The following is a 16,814-nucleotide window of genomic DNA, read 5'->3' on the forward strand; positions in this document are numbered from 1 at the left end:
CCAAGCTCAATTTGTTTTAAACTATTTTCAACACTACATTTTAAAATAACTGTAACCCTGAGATTTTATGGTGAAGGGCTGGTAAGAAACGGATGCAGGGGCGGTAAAATCCCTGGCATCCCTAAGTACGTCTAGGAATGTCTTCTTTCTGAAACCCATTCTGCAAGGACAATATTGAGCTATATGGACCAATGGTCTGAGGGTTCAACCACACTCCTTTTTGTTCCGTGTTTTCAGGGCACAGGTCTGGGATTTCCAGGTCCATGTCTAAGCAGTGGGGCATTTTTGGTTTGTTTCAATGCCATGCCACTTTCACCAGGAAAACCCATGTTTTATCGCTGAATTGGAGCAAACAGCAATGGGCAGGGGAACCCAATTGCTATATGTTCCAGTTCAGTGGTAAAACGCAGGTTTCCCCAGGGAAAGCAGTGGAAAAAACCCGCTCCGAAATGGACCTGGAAATCCCAGATCTGTGCCTAGATGCAAGGCACAAAAGGAAGTTTGGAACAGCCGTTAATATAAGGCAGTATAAGGTATATTCCTGGGGAGCGGTACTTGCTCAACAACAGAGAACCTAGCTTGCATGCAAAGGGTACCAGGTTCAATTCCTGGCAAGGCTTGGAAGAGTCACTGTCTGAAAACCTGGAGCGCTGCTGAGCTAACAACACTGAGCTAGATGGACCAACAGTCTGGTTAATCATGAAGCAAGCTCCTATTAAAACGAGGACTTTCTCCAGAACCCTGAGGACTGGAATCTTGCTTTATTTTTAGCAGAAGGGCTCTTGCTCGGTGGCGTCCGGCGTGGTATAAGGCCGCTTCCTATCTTCCTTGGAACCTGTTTCTCCCCCTCTGACAGCCAACAGACAAGCTGGACGGGCTCCAACTACTGACCTCCCCCTCCCCCAGCCCTGCCCGAGGGGCTCCGCAGCTGGGCGGAGGGAGGGAGGACGCGGCCCCGCGGCCAGAGAGGGAAGAGCCGCTGCCTTCCGCCCTCGCCTCCCCACGGCTCGCTTCCATTCCTCTCGCCTCTTCGCACCGCCCCTCGCCTCGCCTCAAGCAGCACCCACCTGCGTGTCAGCCGCCATAGCGCCGGCTCCAACCCGGAAATAATTCTCCGTCACTTCCGGGGAGCGTTGGGCGCAGCTTAATGGCGTCACGAAGTTTCTTGCTGAGCTGTTAGAAGACGGAGGGAAGGAGCGAGGCAGGCTGCCGTAAGCTAAGTAAGGCTCCTCCTCCTTTTACCACGCCTTCTGTGGTGACTAAGCTAAAGTGAGGCTGCGGCCTACAAGCAGCCAGCACTCCAAATAAATTACCCCCGTTAATTCCCAGTCTTGTCAATTCATTAAAGATAAAAAATCACTATGGTATAACTTCTGTGGACGACTGTATATTAGTAATAGGGGGCAAACTGTGCCACTTCCCAGGCATAAAAACAAGGTTTCCAAAGTGGCATATTAGGAAGATGATTTTGGCACCGAAGGGCAGGGCCTGAGACAGCACAAAAGGAAAAGGGAATGGTAGGCAGGAGAAAAAGCAAGCTCAGGAAGGGTGGAGTAAAAACTAGGATTACTGTCTACAAAGGCTTTCACAAATTGGCAGCGCAAGACTGCTTACGTTTCAACAGACTAACAGCTACATCTCTGGCAATTACTAGGGAGTATCCCTAACTTCCCACAAACCTATCCCTGCTAGGTAGGTAGGGATGTAATAGCCACCCTGCTGATTCAAAGGAAACATCCAATTCCCCACAGTGGTTGCCATATTCTTCACTCACTCACTCACTCACTCACTCACAATATACCCCAACCTTTTCCCTGAAGCTGAAGGTAGTATATATGTTTCTCCTTCCCTCCTTTTATCCTCACAACACCAAAGATAGGCTGGACTTGTCCGGAAAAACAGGTTGAAAATACTTATGTACATACAGTGGTGCCCCGCAAGACGAATGCCTCGCAAGACGGAAAACCCGCTAGACAAAAGGTTTTTCCGTTTTGGAGGTGCTTCGCAAAACGAATTTCCTATGGGCTTGCTTCGCAAGACAATGCCTTGCGAGTTCCTGCTGGTTTTTTTTCCTCCCCCCCCCCCTTTTTCTAAGCTGCAAAGCCGCTTATCAGCTGATCCGATCAGCAGATAAGCCACTAAAAGCCGCTAATCTGTCAATGGGCTTGCTTCACAAGACGAAAAAACCGCTAGACGAAGAGAATCACAGAACGGATTCTTTTCGTCTTGCGAGGCACCACTGTATATACATACAATATGGGATATTACCCAGGAGTTGGCAATTACTTATTATGTCCTATCTTTTTTTAGTTAACAATGCGGTTTTAGTTCACCTACGTGGGGCAAAGAACGAGCAATGCTGGGGCTTCACCCCATTCCAGCAACATCTAGCAGCCCAAAGGTTCCTTGTCTCCAATTTACACATTCCTCCCTTAGTTTTCTGCTCAAGGGAGTAAGAGGCCCAGGGCAAAACTACTCTTTGATCTGCAAAATTGCAGATCATTCCAAGTTTCCTGAGCTGGAAAAAAATTTCTGAAAGCCTTGTTGCTTCAGATCAGGGAGGGCAAGAATTGTAGAAGGAAGTGGTCCCCTGAATTGTGGAAGTGGGAGGTCACTGACTGTGGACCAGGCATGCATTCAGTTGCATAGCCCTGCTTTTATAACAGGTGGAGGGCCATAACCACTGAAGGAGAGAAGTTGATAGTTCCCCCTAGCAGAGGACTAACCAAGAATGATAATGCGACATGGGTGTGTAGAGAAGTACTTTTATTTTATTGTTTCATTCTGCTCCGACTGATTGGCAACAAAACTCTGAAAGTTAGTCAAAGAGACCGAATCCCATGTCCTCGTCAGACTCTTCAGACTCCTCCTTGGCCTCCACCTTGGCTGGGGCTGCTGCAGCGGGAGCTGCAACCTCAGCTGCCACAGGGGCAGCAGTCACAAAGGCAGAAGGGTCAGCCAGGAAGGCCTTTACCTGTGGAGAAATTAAAAAAAAGCAAGGTCAGCTTCATACATCCCCCACTGGCACTTTGTGCCATGAATGGTTTCTGCTGGCAGGAATGTGTCACTTGAACTCGGATCATGTTTGCCTGGGTGGAGAGGGGTGCAGAAGTGTATGTAGAAACTAATGTACTGCAAAGGAAGGTAAAATCTGCGTTTGTTGCTCTACCCACTTTTGTCTCTTGCCCTTCCCACCACTGGTATGTGCACCACCATCAGAAGCAAATATAGCCCTACAGGTGAAAAGGGTTCCCCACCCCGATTCAAAAATAGACTTATGCTCAACTCTAAACAATCTCTCTATTTATGTTAGATCCTGTTTGAAGGTGTGGGGAACTATTGACCCTCCAGGTGTGTCTGAACTACAACTCCTATCATCCCTAACCCACGCTTGATGGGGCTAATGGAATTTTGGTGCCTAAAACAGCTTGGGGGGGGGGAGGTTTGGAGGAACCAAAGAGTGATTAACTTGTGGTAGAATTTTCCCGTGGGCTTCTCCAAACTTTCTGCAAAACCTGCCTCAAAGACTACAATCACAAGAAACCAGATTAAGTTGCAGTTCACACATAAGGTTTAGTGTGAAAAAATGTGATTTTTTTTAAATTATTTTTTTTGAGGGAGGGCAATACTACAACATCCACACCTGTGAATTTCAGAATCTTAAGCTGTCTGGTGTTAAACTGACAACAGAGAATTCAAGGACTTCAGGGTTTGCAGACTTATTACTATACCTTATAATTTCAAAACGAACAATATAATTGTAGCAGAGCACCTGATGTGCTTAGGTGTTAGGTAATGTTTCGAAGTTGTACCTTGATGCACGCTAGTTAGCTTGCTCTCCATTATGTTTATATGTGAAATTGAAATAATATATGCACACATACAAAAAAGGAAAGCTGTAGCCACTGGAACCACTCTTGCCAATTCAACATTATGCACTCATCATCCAGTTCAACATATCATCATCCTTACCTTGTCAGCTAATGGGAAAGAGTAATCAGTCTCTACAGCCACAGCCAGGACTCGTTTGTACCCATTGATGATGGAGTGGGGCACAGAGGCAACTGTCGGGTAGCCAATTTGCAGGCAAACACTGGCAACATTGCGAACACCCTGGTAGGAGAAAAAGTGCACGTCTTTACTCCTGTTCATCCCAAGGCAATTCCAAAATGTTTTAGGCGCTCCCTGTACTCTCCCAAATTCACAATGCAAAATGAACAACTTCTGGCATTTTTACTTCCCAACTGTAGTCTGGTGACTTCAAACTAGGTACACATCCATACAAAGGAAGCAATTTTCAGAGTTGCTTCTGGAACACTCACAGCACAATCCTATACATGCCTTTTGAGAAGTAAAGGTAAAGGCACCCCAGCCCGTACGGGCCAGTCGTGTCCGACTCTAGGGTTGTGCGCCCATCTCACTTAAGAGGCCGGGGGCCAGCGCTGTCCGGAGACACTTCCGGGTCACGTGCCCAGCGTGACGAAGCTGCTCTGGCGAGCCAGCACCAGTGCAGCACGCGGAAACGCCGTTTACCTTCCTGCTATAAAGCAGTACCTATTTATCTACTTGCACTTAAGGGTGCTTTCAAACTGCTAGGTGGGCAGGAGCTGGGACCGAAAGACGGGAGTTCGAACCGCCGACCATGCGATCGGCAAGCCCTAGGCGCTGTTTTACCCACAGCGCCACCCGCTTAAGTCCTATCAAATTCAGTGGGGCTTACTCCTAGGATAAGTGGATATGGGATGGCCCACTTCAGGCAAAACAAAGCTGCCTGCCACTGAATCAGACCACACCAAGCAAAGTAGACCAATTGTCCATGCAAATCAAAAGAGGCATCACTTACTTCCAAGAAGCGCCCATGCAGGGTCTCTTCAGTGATGTCCAGGACTTCAGGGCTGTAAATGCTGCCATTATCAAACACCTGCTGGATGACGAGCCCAAAGGAGAAGGGGGAGATGTTCAACATGTTCAGCAAGGTGGCTTCGCTGGCACCCACTTTGTCTCCGGTCTTGATCAACTGCACATCACTCTGAGAAAGAAGAGGGGGAGAAAAACCAGCAAATTCAACAGCAACCTCTTTACAAGAACAAGAAGTGTACACCATCTCAGCAAGGTGATGTATGTTTAGTCCAGTTGAGTCAGAAGTGCTGAAAGGAGAAAACAACATGCTCGCCTGCCAGGCTGGCTAAGGCCAAGTCCCTCTTGGTCCCTCTGCCTCATTCATTTCAAACAGTGAGTCATTTCAAGTCCTTTTGCAGAAAGTTGAGTATCATTCACACACACCACTTATATTTTGAAAAATTAACAAAAGGAAAGAAACAATCAGCTCATGTTATCAATAAAAACAATAATAAATCATTCCTGACTTATTATTTTACACTTACATATTGCCCTTCATTCAAGGAACACAGGGTGGTTTATAATATAGAAACACAAAAATATATCACGTAATTACAAACAAAACAATAACCCCCTATACACACTTAAGACATTAATATAAGCTGCCCTACAAGCCAAACAAGATTGACAATGGTTAAGATACACGTTCAAACGTAGAAAGGTCAGTGAGATCTTCAGACTACCAAATGGGTGTTTATCCTTCCAGCCTTGGGAGTATACATTACTATTAGTGCTCCTTCTCCTGCCACCCCTTACAACTTGCCCTTCTTCTCACGACAACCTAGGGTAGCTGATTTTTTAAAAAGAAATAGAAGTGTAAGCACAATCACCATAGACAGCCACTAAGAACTCACCAGAATTTCAATGGTGCCTCTGGAGATCTTGGTGGTGATGCCCAAAGCCTGGAAAAAGGAGGTCTTCTCAGGGCCAAGGCCGGTGTTTTGAGCTGGCACAGTGACCTCACAGGGGGCAATAGCACCTGCACGAGCAGCAGCTGGTACCTGAGGGAGGGGAAAAAACCAAGTCATCCTTGGCATTGAATGTTGGGAGGATTCAGGACCGAAGAAAGTACTTCTTCAAAGAGGTGAAATTAACTATGGAATTTCGCTCCCACAGGAGGCAGTGATGGTCCCAAACGTGGGAGGCTTTTAAACACAATTTAATAAATTAATGGATAAGGCTATTAATGGCTATATGCCAGAGTGGCTGCTGTTCTTCCACTACTGGAGGCAGTAAGCTTCTGAATTCCAGTTGCTGGAAACCACAGGAGGGGAGTATCCTTGCACTCAAGTCCCACTTGAGCATCTGGTTGGCAACAGTAAGAACAGGACACTGGACTATATGGGCCTAATCCAGCAAGCTCTTATTATTTCCTTATCACTGAGGTCCAGCTCCAACGGCCTTCTGGTGCTTCCATCACTGTGAGAAGTGAGGTTACAGGGAACCAGGCAGAGGGTCTTCTCAGTGGTGGTGCCCACCCTGTAGAACGCCCTCCCATCAGATGTCAAGGAAATAAACAACTATCTGACCTTTAGAAGACATCTGAAGGCAGCCCTGTTTAGGGAAGTTTTTAATGACTGATGTTTTAATGTATAAATATTTTGTTGGCAGCCGCCCAGTGTGGCTGGGGAAACCCAGCCAGATGGCCGGGGTATAAATAATAAATCGTTGTTGTTATATCAGATGTACTCTACAACATCTGGAGGCCACAAGGTTGGGGCAATTTGGGTGAAAAGAGCCACTCTCTTCCTCCTAAGTGGTTACCACTTACCTTGTTGGCCAACAACATGTCCCTGATTTCAGTCAGATCCTCCTTGGTGAACACGAAGCCCACATTACCACGGATATGAGGCAGAAGCCTAATGAGAAACAAGGCATGTTCTATTAGCGACATCCAATTTCTAACAATAAATAAACAAAAATTATAGGTGGGTAACAATAACATCCAGCTGTAGAATTAACAAATGTTTTACATACATGCTCTGAGACTGATAGAGGGTCATCTAGTGAATTTCCAGCTCAAGCACACTTTGAACAAAGGACTTACTGGCTCAATCTTATTTTAAAAATCTGTTTGTTTTTTACTGCCAATGCAAAGAAGCCTAGGAAATGCTGCATCACTAACTTTTCCAGAGCAGGGTTGTTTTCCAGATGTCCCCGGATTGCCTTGCGCATCATGGTGTTCTTCCCCATCAGGACCACGGCCTTCCCACGCAAGGACATGCGGATTTGCTGCATCTGCTTGGAACCGACATTGTCTGCTCCCACAATGAAGCATTTTGGATAGTCGTCCAAGAGTTGCTATGGAAAGAAAGCAAACCCTGAGAAAACCTTTTCAAACTTAGGGCTGGCACACTGTCTGCTTGCAGTAAGATGCAGATATCAAACCGGGGCAACATTTAAATTAAAAAATTAACTCCGAACAGAAAGTGCTGGCTTTCTCTGTGGCACACAATCAAGTTAACACAAACAAATCACTTTGAACATATAGCCTAATTAGTAACAGTAACAATACTTAGCATTTTTGTGCGTTCAGTGTTTCATATACATTATCTTGCCCATTATTACACCATTCCTGTAGACCAGGCACGTCCAAATCCGAAGAGACTGTGGTCTACTCCCAGTATAAAAAAACTGGCAGTGATCTACCCATTGCCTCGGAGGGAGGAGTGTGCATGGGGCAGGTGGACTGCCCAGTTGTTGAGCTTTTTGGGGAGCAGAATTGCCCAGAGTTCTTCAGTTTTTATTTGTTAACTTTTGGTAAACTTAATTTAATCCTACGATCGATAGGGGTCCCATGATCAACCAGGATCAGCCGGGGATCTACCAGTAGATCACAATCTACTGTTTGGACATGCCTGCTGTAGACAAATTTATACTGATTATGATCTATGGGCCAACTGTGGTCACCCTTTACTGTACACGCTCAGAGAGACCATCAGATTCCTGCTTCTCATATTATGATCTCGGATACTGCAATATGATAGTATAATCTGAGCCCTGCTCCAACCACGCATCACTGAAAGGGTCTGGCTACTATACTACATTATTCTGTATGCACTGAGAGATCCTTATTCTTAAGACTCCAACATTCCAGACTTGAGCCGATGCTGCAACATAGGGACAGAGCTGTATGGTGTGTTGAGCCCACAGAATTTGCTAGACTATTCAGTGATGGCCACCAACTTTGGCTGTTTTAAATGGGGAATAAACAGATTCATGGAGAATAAGGCTAACAGCGGCCACTAATAATGGAGACTGTATCATTCAGAATAACAAGTGGGCGGAGTTGTGCTTGTGTCCTACATGCAGGCTTCCCATTAGCATCTGGCTGACCACTATGAATACAGTATTTTGGACAGATGGGCCTTTGGTCTTACCCAGCAGGTTTGGTCTTATACATGCAACTTAAATAGAAAAGCACCCTGTACATAGGGAAATGTTTTTTAATTGTCTATTGTTATTCCTGCTGCTGCTTTTGAAACTAAAGTTTTTTGCAGAATATACAAAGAGGGTTACTTTCACCAGAGTAGACTATACTGCTTTGTGATTACAGTAATTTATTACTTTGTAAAAAGTGCTCTCTCTACCTGGTGAAAGAATGCATCTCCTACTGCCTATTACTTTCCCAACTTAATTTCTGTGCCCAATAGTTTTCGGGGCAAATCATACAATGTACTTATAATCATAGGCATCTCTCTTGGAATTAATTACATGATTCCTGCAAGGTGTAATGTAAGGTGCTTATGCTCTGCCTCCAGAGTCTAAGGGAGCAATGCCTCTGAATACCAGTTGCTGTAAACCAGACAAGAGGTTGTGCTCAAATCCTGCTTGCGGGTTTCATGCTGAACACTGATGGGAACACTGGCCTTGTCCAACAAGGCTCTTTTTATGTTAGACCTATTGATGATGATATCTTATCACCAACTGCTTTAAGGTTTGTTGCTGTTTTAAAAATCAAGCACGAGATAAATTCCATGAAGTGATAAATAATAATAATGAGCCAGTGTTCTTCTTAAATCTTATTTTATTATTCTACACGGCGCCCAAAGGATTTATTTTATGAGGCACCTAATGGATGCTAGGAACTAATGGTACTTTGTACATGCTCAGAGTCACCCTCGCAGGCATATTTTTTCTTGTTTTTCACTTGTGCCACAGAAAAAAGGTTTCCAACGGGAGAAATAAGAACATCAGCCCTGTTCCCCCTCGCCCAAGCCACCAGAAGGACTCACGATGATCTTGAGGAAGTAGTTTGACTTCCACGTGGCTCGGTCTTCCCTGGGCATCGCGGTGACCCAAGGATCGCACGGCAGCGGTTTAAAGACTCCGGTGTTTCTCTACAGAATACAAGACAAAAGAGGCTCCGGTTAGGCCCGGCCCCACCTAGGCCTCAAAGGCCTCCCCGGCCCGCCGCCAGCAACACACCTACCTCACGAGGCCTCCGTGGAGCAAAAGAACTAGCCCCGCCCCCGCCCCACGCTTTTATAACCTCCCCGAGCGCCGCGGCCAATCGGCGGAGAGCAACAGCTTCCTCCTCCCCCTTCCTCTCGCTGCGGATTGGACGGGTCTGTCGATGACGAAAAGAAGCGGCGGGAGAGCGTGGGGAGGGGGGGGAGAAGAGCTATTCTCAGCTCTCATTGGCGTAAAAAGCCATCCTTCCAAATACCCAGAGACTTCCTCTCCCGCCTTTTAAAGGGAGAGGAAGCTTTCGTAGCTGTGCAGGCTAAGAGAGGCATGCTCCCCCTGCTGGGGCAGAAACGCACATAGAAGTAGAGAGAAAGATATAGGCCAGTGGTTTTCAGCCAGGGTGCCTTGAATGGTCAGGGGTGCTACGGGCAACACTGGCCTCTGTCCTTCTTTCTTTCCCTCCCTTCCTCTGATGCCCTCTTGCATCTCTGCCTCTCAAAGGCTTGCATGGCTGTGTGATAGGAATTTTGAGGTCTTAAAGGTAAAGGGTCTGTTGTAAACAAAAATCTGCCCTTTTTCCCTTATGGGGTATCCAAGAGCCCATATAAAGTCCTTACATAGGTTCCCTGTTGGTAGGAGAAAATAACAGAGGCCAACCAGAGAATATTGAGAAGCAAAGCAGCTAGTAAGCCTGATCTTTATTGATCTGTTGCAACAGGGTCCTCACCACACACGAGGCCCAGTCATGACTGACTCTGGGGTTGCGGCGCTCATCTCGCTTTACTGGCTGAGGGAGCCGGCGTACAGCTTCCAGGTCATGTGGCCAGCATGACTAAGCTGCTTCTGGCGAACCAGAGCAGCGCACAGAAATGCTGTTTACCTTCTTGCAGGAGCGGTACCTATTTATCTACTTGCACTTTGACGTGCTTTCGAACTGCTAGGTTGGCAGGAGCAGGGACCGAGCAACGGGAGCTCACCCCGTTGTGGGGATTCAAACCGCTGACCTTCTGATCAGCAAGTCCTAGGCTCTGTGGTTTAACCCACAACGCCACCCGCGTCCCTATTTTGAAGATATATGTTAAATGTTCATAAGTGTACCAACCAAGCACATAGATAGATCAGCACAGGAAGACCGACCTGGAACCATTTTTTATTCCCAAACTGTCCCAAACTGACCAAATGTTTTCTCTGCAAGGTCAAAGGAAAATGGAAAAGCCTCCCCATTGACTTTTCCTTCACAAATCCTGTCTTAAGGTTTGAATAGGGTGAGCCTGTGACCTGACTCAGGAACTAAGTATTTATCATTACAAAGTATTTATCATTACAAAAGACTGGCCAGGCTTCCCAGGGTATCCAATCAAATAAGCAGGGTATCCAATCAAGTAACCTGCCAGACAGGAGATAAACAACATTCAAATTTCTGTTTTAGACCGCCTTTTCTGTGATGTAGGTATGATGTATCTGGGGTAGTGGTCTTGATCTACAGGGTGGCAATTTCAAAATGTCTATATAAGGCCTTGTGCGCCATTGTTCTGGGTTCCTCCTCCCTCATGTGTGTGGTGAGTGAGGACCCTGTTGCAACAGATCATTAAAGATCAGGCTCACTAGCTGCTTTGCTTCTCAATATTCTCTGGTTGGCCTCTGTTATTTTCTCCTACCAATAGGGAACCTACGTAAGGACTCTATATGGGCTCTTGGATACCCCATAAGGGGAAAAGGGCAGATTTTTGTTTACAACAGAGCATGGCTGTTTGTTGCAGCAGTCCTGGCTACAAACTTCCCAGGCGAATGGTGCCTCTGGGGCTGGCGTGGGAGGGCTTCCCAGGCCCTTGTGCGGCAGTGTGAGGAAGCACCTCTCTTTGCGGTGGGGGACAGTTTAGAGACCAGGGGCAGCAACTGTGGCTGTCCAGAGAACTTCCAAGGAGAGGGGAGAGGAGAGGAGGATGAGGGAACACTCCACAAGGGGAGGGTGTTCGAAAAAGGATGAGGGACTGCCAGCTCTGCAGGCAAGGGGTGACATAACTGGGCTCCCAAGTCCCACAGGGGTGCCACAGAAAGAATATAGTTTGGTCACGGGAGCCATGGACCCCAAAAGGTTGAAAACCTCTGATCTAGGCTACTCTGTTGCACAGTGAAGGGCCTTCCCTACAATATTGCTTGTATATGTAGGATTGAATATTGAATTCCCCAAGGCCAGTAAGTGAGCCCAAAGGAAAGATTTGAGTTCAGAAGGTTGAATTCAGTAAGCCCACAACTTATGCAGAGTTAACTTGTGCCCATTTACAGGCTTGGCAAAAAAAGTGCTTAAAAAATGGAAAGGGGGTGGAAGTACAAGAAATAAGACTTTGGCAATCCTATCCTCCATTGAGCCCAATTTTGGCTTTAGGTGTGATCCCTGGAACGTAGCCCCTGCGTAAGTTGCTGGCTGGCTTTACCCCTTCCACCCAATGCAGAAATAAAATGGTAAAGTATTTTATGGTGCAACAACATCATGGGAGAGGTGTTTCCAGCTGTCCCAGCCCCATGCCTTTCAAAGCCTTGTAGGCAGCTTCAGGAGAGGGATTGGAAGCAACATCATGAGAAGGGTGTTTCTAGGTCCAAAGTGAAACTGTCAAGCCCCTTGCCAGGAGGTGCAACATAATTAATGTTATATTTACAGTACTGAAATGCTGTGGGGGTTTGTATGCTGTTATAATTGCTGTTTTATTCTGAAAGTGGGGTGTTGTTGTTTTTTACTGTTTATTTAAGAAAGGCCACAACCAATGACACTGAAAATTATCATAAAATTTATTAGCATCATCACAGGAATTTTAAAAGTGGGGTAAAAAACCAGCAGAGTTAGAAGTTTACAAAAGGGGAAAGCAGGAAGAGGGGAGAGAAATGTCATTCCACAGGAGAATCTCTCCTCCTCCTCCTTCCCAGAAGATCTGTTGAAGCTTTAATAGAGACCCACTTCATTCTGATGCATTTTAAAAAGTTAAACAAAAGAAAGAAACCGCGCCCCAGGCCTAAAATGTCACAAAGCTACGGTAGCGAGTGGATATTTTCAGAAAAACAATGGTGTATCTTCACCTGACACCCATCAGAGGCAGCACCAGGCCATTCCATCAGATTGCAATACCTCCTTGTGCCCAGATTCAGAAAAAAACAACAACATCCCAGACTTCCAAAAGGCCCAACTTCACACAATCCTTTATAACCTGAGCAGCCTGGTACCAGCAAAACAATGCAGGCTTTCCTCTCCCACAAAACTGAAAGACCCACTCGGCCGCTCTCAGAATCACTTCGCCAGCTGACAGACTTTTTGTCCAGTATTGTTTTTCATCATTCCCCAACCAAGGCCAGCTCCGGTCGCAAAGGACAAAATAGTGCCGCATCCCATTCCAGATAAAAAAAAGCTGACCAGAGTGGCAGCTGAATCAGACTTCAACGCTGGTGAGCGGGCGCATCTTCTGCTGCAGTTAAGGGCAGCAGGCTAGCTTATGGGATGTGGAGCTGGTGGCCCAGAACACCCAGCTCAGTCCATCCATCCATCCATTCACTGTCCTCTGCCTGAGATCCTGTTCTCCACCCCCATGGGAAATTCCCAGTTTACAGAGGCAAGCAGGTGCAGAAAAGTTATGGAGACAGCTATACAAAATCATGGCTCTTCCCTGCCTGCCCCTAGTAGTTCGAGAAAAGCTCAATATTACTTTGGCTTGCCTGGGTGCTTGGCATGGTTATGTGGTGGCGAAGCAAGCACATGTGCATAGAAGTTGAGTGATCCAAACATGAGCTTTCAGGACAGCCTGCTGGTGCCAGTGTACAAATGGCCAGCTTGCAGCAGTGGAGGGGACCACATGCAAGAGAGGCAATAGGAATTGATGGCACTCCTGGGCTGGAGTATGAGGATCCACAGGCCTGGCTACAGAGCCTCCAGCCCACCAGGCCTCCCTCATTCATCCCACCAAACCACACCCACAGGGCAGGTAAAGGCGCACTGGGGCCAAAGGGGGTTTGCAGTGCAAAGCACAGTTGGCAGCGCTTTGAAAAATGCTGGCATCAGCAGATTGTCAGGGCTTGCAAAGCATTGCACGTGGAGTTACACAAGGCCCAGAAGATCGGCAGAGACAAAAGGGTGTTTCTGCCAACACCTCCCATGCCATATTGCTGCCTGCTCCCTGGCTCAGTAGACAAGAGGTAAAGGCACCAGAGGACACATAGGTACAGCAGTGTGTGCACATACACACTGTGGAATACACTAGCACAGCAGTCTCACACTGCAAAGTTGAGTAATGGCACACTTGGGCAAAAAAAAAGGCTGGTCAACTATGTTAACACTATGTATGGGAGGGCTAAGACCACAGGCTCAGCGTCAGCTTCTGAAACAGATTATGAAGCTTGACGCCAAACGTGTAAGATCTGAGCTCTTTCTCCCTGCTGGAGTAACTTAAGACTCGCTTCAAAAAAAAATCTGCAGCTCTGATTTTGAGAGAAAGGCAAACAATTCCAAATACAGCAGTTTACAAGTTATTTTTTAAAAAAGAAATCTGTTCCAGTTGAGCTCTGATCAATAGAAAAGCTACTTAATAAGCAAAAATGAAATAAAACCACACATACACACACGCTCCTTGCACATTCCCCCTCTCCCGCCCCAGTTTTAAAAAGACAATACTTGTCATGTTAATAGTTGTGTTTAACAAAGCACCAAAGGCTTGCGGGTGCAGGAACCAGCACAACCAGGGCCCTGCCCAGACATTGTCGGGTATGAAAGTCATCTGTTGAAAATCATTTCAAAAAACTAAAATTTTCAATACAAGAGATTTAAAAGTCATTTTGTTATGAATTCAAGACTCAATGTAGAAATCAGCATCTCCCCCAAACACACAGTATTCAGTTTGATAGCAAAAGTCATTCGCGCGCTCTCTCTCACACACAGACATAAAACCACGAGAGGCAAGAAGAGGGAAAGAACAACCACACTGAGAAACTTACTATGTCTATAGAAAAAGAATTATTGCTCAGAACTGTGTTTCTCTAGGACATATTTCACATGAGTGAGAGATGTGCTTGTGATTGCAAGAGAGAGAGACAGGCAAAAGAAGCCGATGCTGTTAAATGAAGCTTCTCTTGCCTTTTGGGGAAAAATCACAACACAGGCTACATCCCTGCCTAAAACCTGGTAAGGCTAGGACGCCTTGCTTCTCTGGATTGTCATATAAAACAAAGACCACTTCCGCCCCACTGAGCACACTTTCACTCTCATGATTTCTCAGGAGTGGATGGCAGCAATGGTGGTGAAATTAACATCCCCAAATGGGGAGATGTCCTATTTGAAAAGGGTAGAAGTACAAACAAGAGTCAGCGATCCACTCTGTACATGCAGGTGGTGATAAAAAGGGGTGTTGGGCATTCTTCCAGTATCATTTGAACCTCATCTCCCTGGAGGGGGATGCAGACAGGAAGGAAGTTGCTCACCCAGTCCCAAGAGTCTTGCACAGATCAGTATCTGCCAATGTGGCCCTTGCCATGTGGAAGTGCAAGATGAGCTCTCTGCTCTCTTTTGACCCTTCACAGTGTTCTTGGGAGAGGCAACTTAGGAAAACGGGAACCTGCCTTATACCGAGTCAGACCATTGGTCTATCAAGCTCAGTACTGTCCACACTGACTGGCAGCAGCTCTCTATGTTTTCGGACAGGGAGTCTCTCCCAGCTCTACCTGGAGATGCCAGGGACTGAACCTGGGGCCTTCTGCATGCAAAGCAGATGCTCTACCACTGAGCTACAGCCCTTCCCATTCCCCATTTCTAAGTAGAATCCATATTGGGGTTCTCAGCCCTCCTGACTATTTTAGCATTCTTGGGGAAGAGAATTAAATTCCACTGCCCCCAAGCTGAAACCCAAACCATTTTTATTTGACTGCCTGAACCTTTGCTACCAATGCAACCAAACAACTGATCAACCAACCACCACAACCAAACAGAGCCTCCCACTCAAACCGCCTTGACTTGGCTAAGCTGTCCATCTGGTGCATCAATGGCAGTCTCAGCATCTCCTTGCTAAAGTACAGCTTCTAAGTGAATGGTCCAATGTGATTTGTTCTCTGGATTTACCACTTTTCCAGAGCAGTGGTAAGCATCTCATCCTGCCCCATCCCATCCCACCCCACCCTGACACTGACTGACACACACACACACACACACACACACACACACACACACACACTCCTCTTCTCCTAGAATAGCCCACCAAGGCCACAGGTTGCCAAATTGTGGCAATGTCCAAAGAGTCAAGGTTTCCTGGAAAGGCAACAAAAACGATGCTGAATGTTGGCCTTAGCAGAAGAGTTTCACGAAGCAGTTCTGACAGTAGGGCTTGTCGTTCTGCTCCTTGAAGGTTCCTTTGTTGAGCTGCTTGAGACAGAAGGCACAGACGAAGTGCTCAGGGTGAAATTTCTTGGCCATTGCAGTGATGCAGCGGCCTGTGATGGGCTTCTGGCAGCCGGAGCACAGTGAGCCGCGGCGCTCGTGGTAATGCACCTCGCAGTACGGCTGCCCGTCGTGTTCAAAGAAGCTGCCATTAATGAATGGAGTAAAACATTCCTGTGGAGGAGGAGGAGAAGCAAGACCGCAATCAGGTATCAGAGATGGAAAAACATGGCGCTAGTAGCTGAGGGCAGCTCCAGATCTCAGCTCTGGAAAACCACTCACGATAAGAGCACGACAATAAAACATCTATAACAAAATTAAGAACAGTTGTAACAAAATAGGTCATCCAAAACAGAATAGTTTTCATCAGGCATCTGTCTAAAAGAATACAATGATGGTGGCTGCATTATATCAATAAGAAGAAGAAGAGAGGAAGAGTTTGGATTTGATATCCCGCTTTATCACTACCCGAAGGAGACTCAGAGCGGCTAACATTCTCCTTTCCCTTCCTCCCCCACAAACACTCTGTGAGGTGGGTGGGGCTGAGAGACTTCAGAGAAGTGTGACTAGCCCAAGGTCACCCAGCAGCTGCATGTGGAGGAGTGGAGACGCGAACCCGGTTCACCAGATTATGAGTCTATTGCTCTTAACCACTACACCACAAGGCGTTCCAAAGTACAGTACTGTCGCACTGATGGAATAAGGTATCATTTTTGCTGTTACAGATAGGCACTTGTGGATGCACTCATCCTCCTGCTTCAGAGCCCTCTAGGGTTGCCAATCTTTCCGACCCCCCAGGCATATTTGCAAACTGGAGAAACTGTTGTGAGCATCATGCAAACACTGCAAACATGCACACAAACATGCACACTCAATGCAACCATGCACGCTCATCTTCTCCCACCACCAGCAATTAAGTTTTTTTAAAGCCTCCCATTGTCTACAATGAAAGGCTTCTTACAAGCATAATTTCAGCAGGAGAAAGAAGGAACCCTGTGGGCACCAAGAAAGGCCGCCGCTGGCACTTGTGTGCCTGAGAGCACTGCATTGGTGACCCATAAATTACACCAAGACTGGTCAGGATGATAGATGTCCTCAG

At 46.6% G+C, this 16,814-nt stretch overlaps 3 protein-coding genes across 10 annotated transcripts in view; all 3 read right to left on the bottom strand.

Annotated features, from left to right (window-relative positions):
* GCN1 (GCN1 activator of EIF2AK4) overlaps positions 1-1,145 on the bottom strand; it is a 63,873-nt gene extending 62,728 nt beyond the window's left edge. The window contains exon 1 of the mRNA XM_083478394.1: positions 1,068-1,145. Coding sequence (XP_083334520.1) covers positions 1,068-1,085 — 18 coding nt within the window. The 5' untranslated portion in view covers positions 1,086-1,145. The remainder of the gene's footprint in view (positions 1-1,067) is intronic.
* A 1,604-nt stretch (positions 1,146-2,749) lies between these two features.
* Positions 2,750-9,372, bottom strand: RPLP0 (ribosomal protein lateral stalk subunit P0). 2 transcript variants are annotated; one of them, XM_083478854.1, is made up of 8 exons: positions 9,332-9,372; positions 9,135-9,239; positions 7,025-7,200; positions 6,671-6,758; positions 5,754-5,900; positions 4,844-5,029; positions 3,973-4,113; positions 2,750-2,974 (listed from the first exon to the last, which is right to left on the bottom strand). In XM_083478854.1, the coding sequence occupies exons 2-8, from the start codon at positions 9,186-9,188 to the stop codon at positions 2,819-2,821; spliced, it is 948 nt and encodes a 315-aa protein (XP_083334980.1). In that variant the 5' UTR covers positions 9,189-9,239; positions 9,332-9,372; the 3' UTR covers positions 2,750-2,818. The 2 variants fall into 2 exon arrangements, with proteins under 2 accessions (XP_083334980.1, XP_083334981.1); XM_083478855.1 differs by having other exon boundaries at positions 7,025-7,474; positions 7,762-9,239; positions 9,332-9,353.
* Positions 9,373-12,072: 2,700 nt separating this feature from the next.
* Positions 12,073-16,814, bottom strand: part of PXN (paxillin) — a 71,020-nt gene continuing 66,278 nt past the window's right edge. For all 7 annotated transcript variants that reach the window (XR_014519827.1, XM_083478495.1, XM_083478498.1 and 4 more), the window contains one exon: positions 12,073-15,889. Coding sequence is in view for 6 of the 7 variants with exons in the window: in XM_083478495.1 (XP_083334621.1) it covers positions 15,623-15,889 (267 nt within the window). In the remaining variant the exon portion in view is untranslated. The remainder of the gene's footprint in view (positions 15,890-16,814) is intronic.

The sequence above is a fragment of the Podarcis liolepis genome (genome assembly GCF_965112155.1).
Source record: "Podarcis liolepis genome assembly, chromosome: 15".
Lineage (NCBI taxonomy): Eukaryota > Metazoa > Chordata > Lepidosauria > Squamata > Lacertidae > Podarcis > Podarcis liolepis.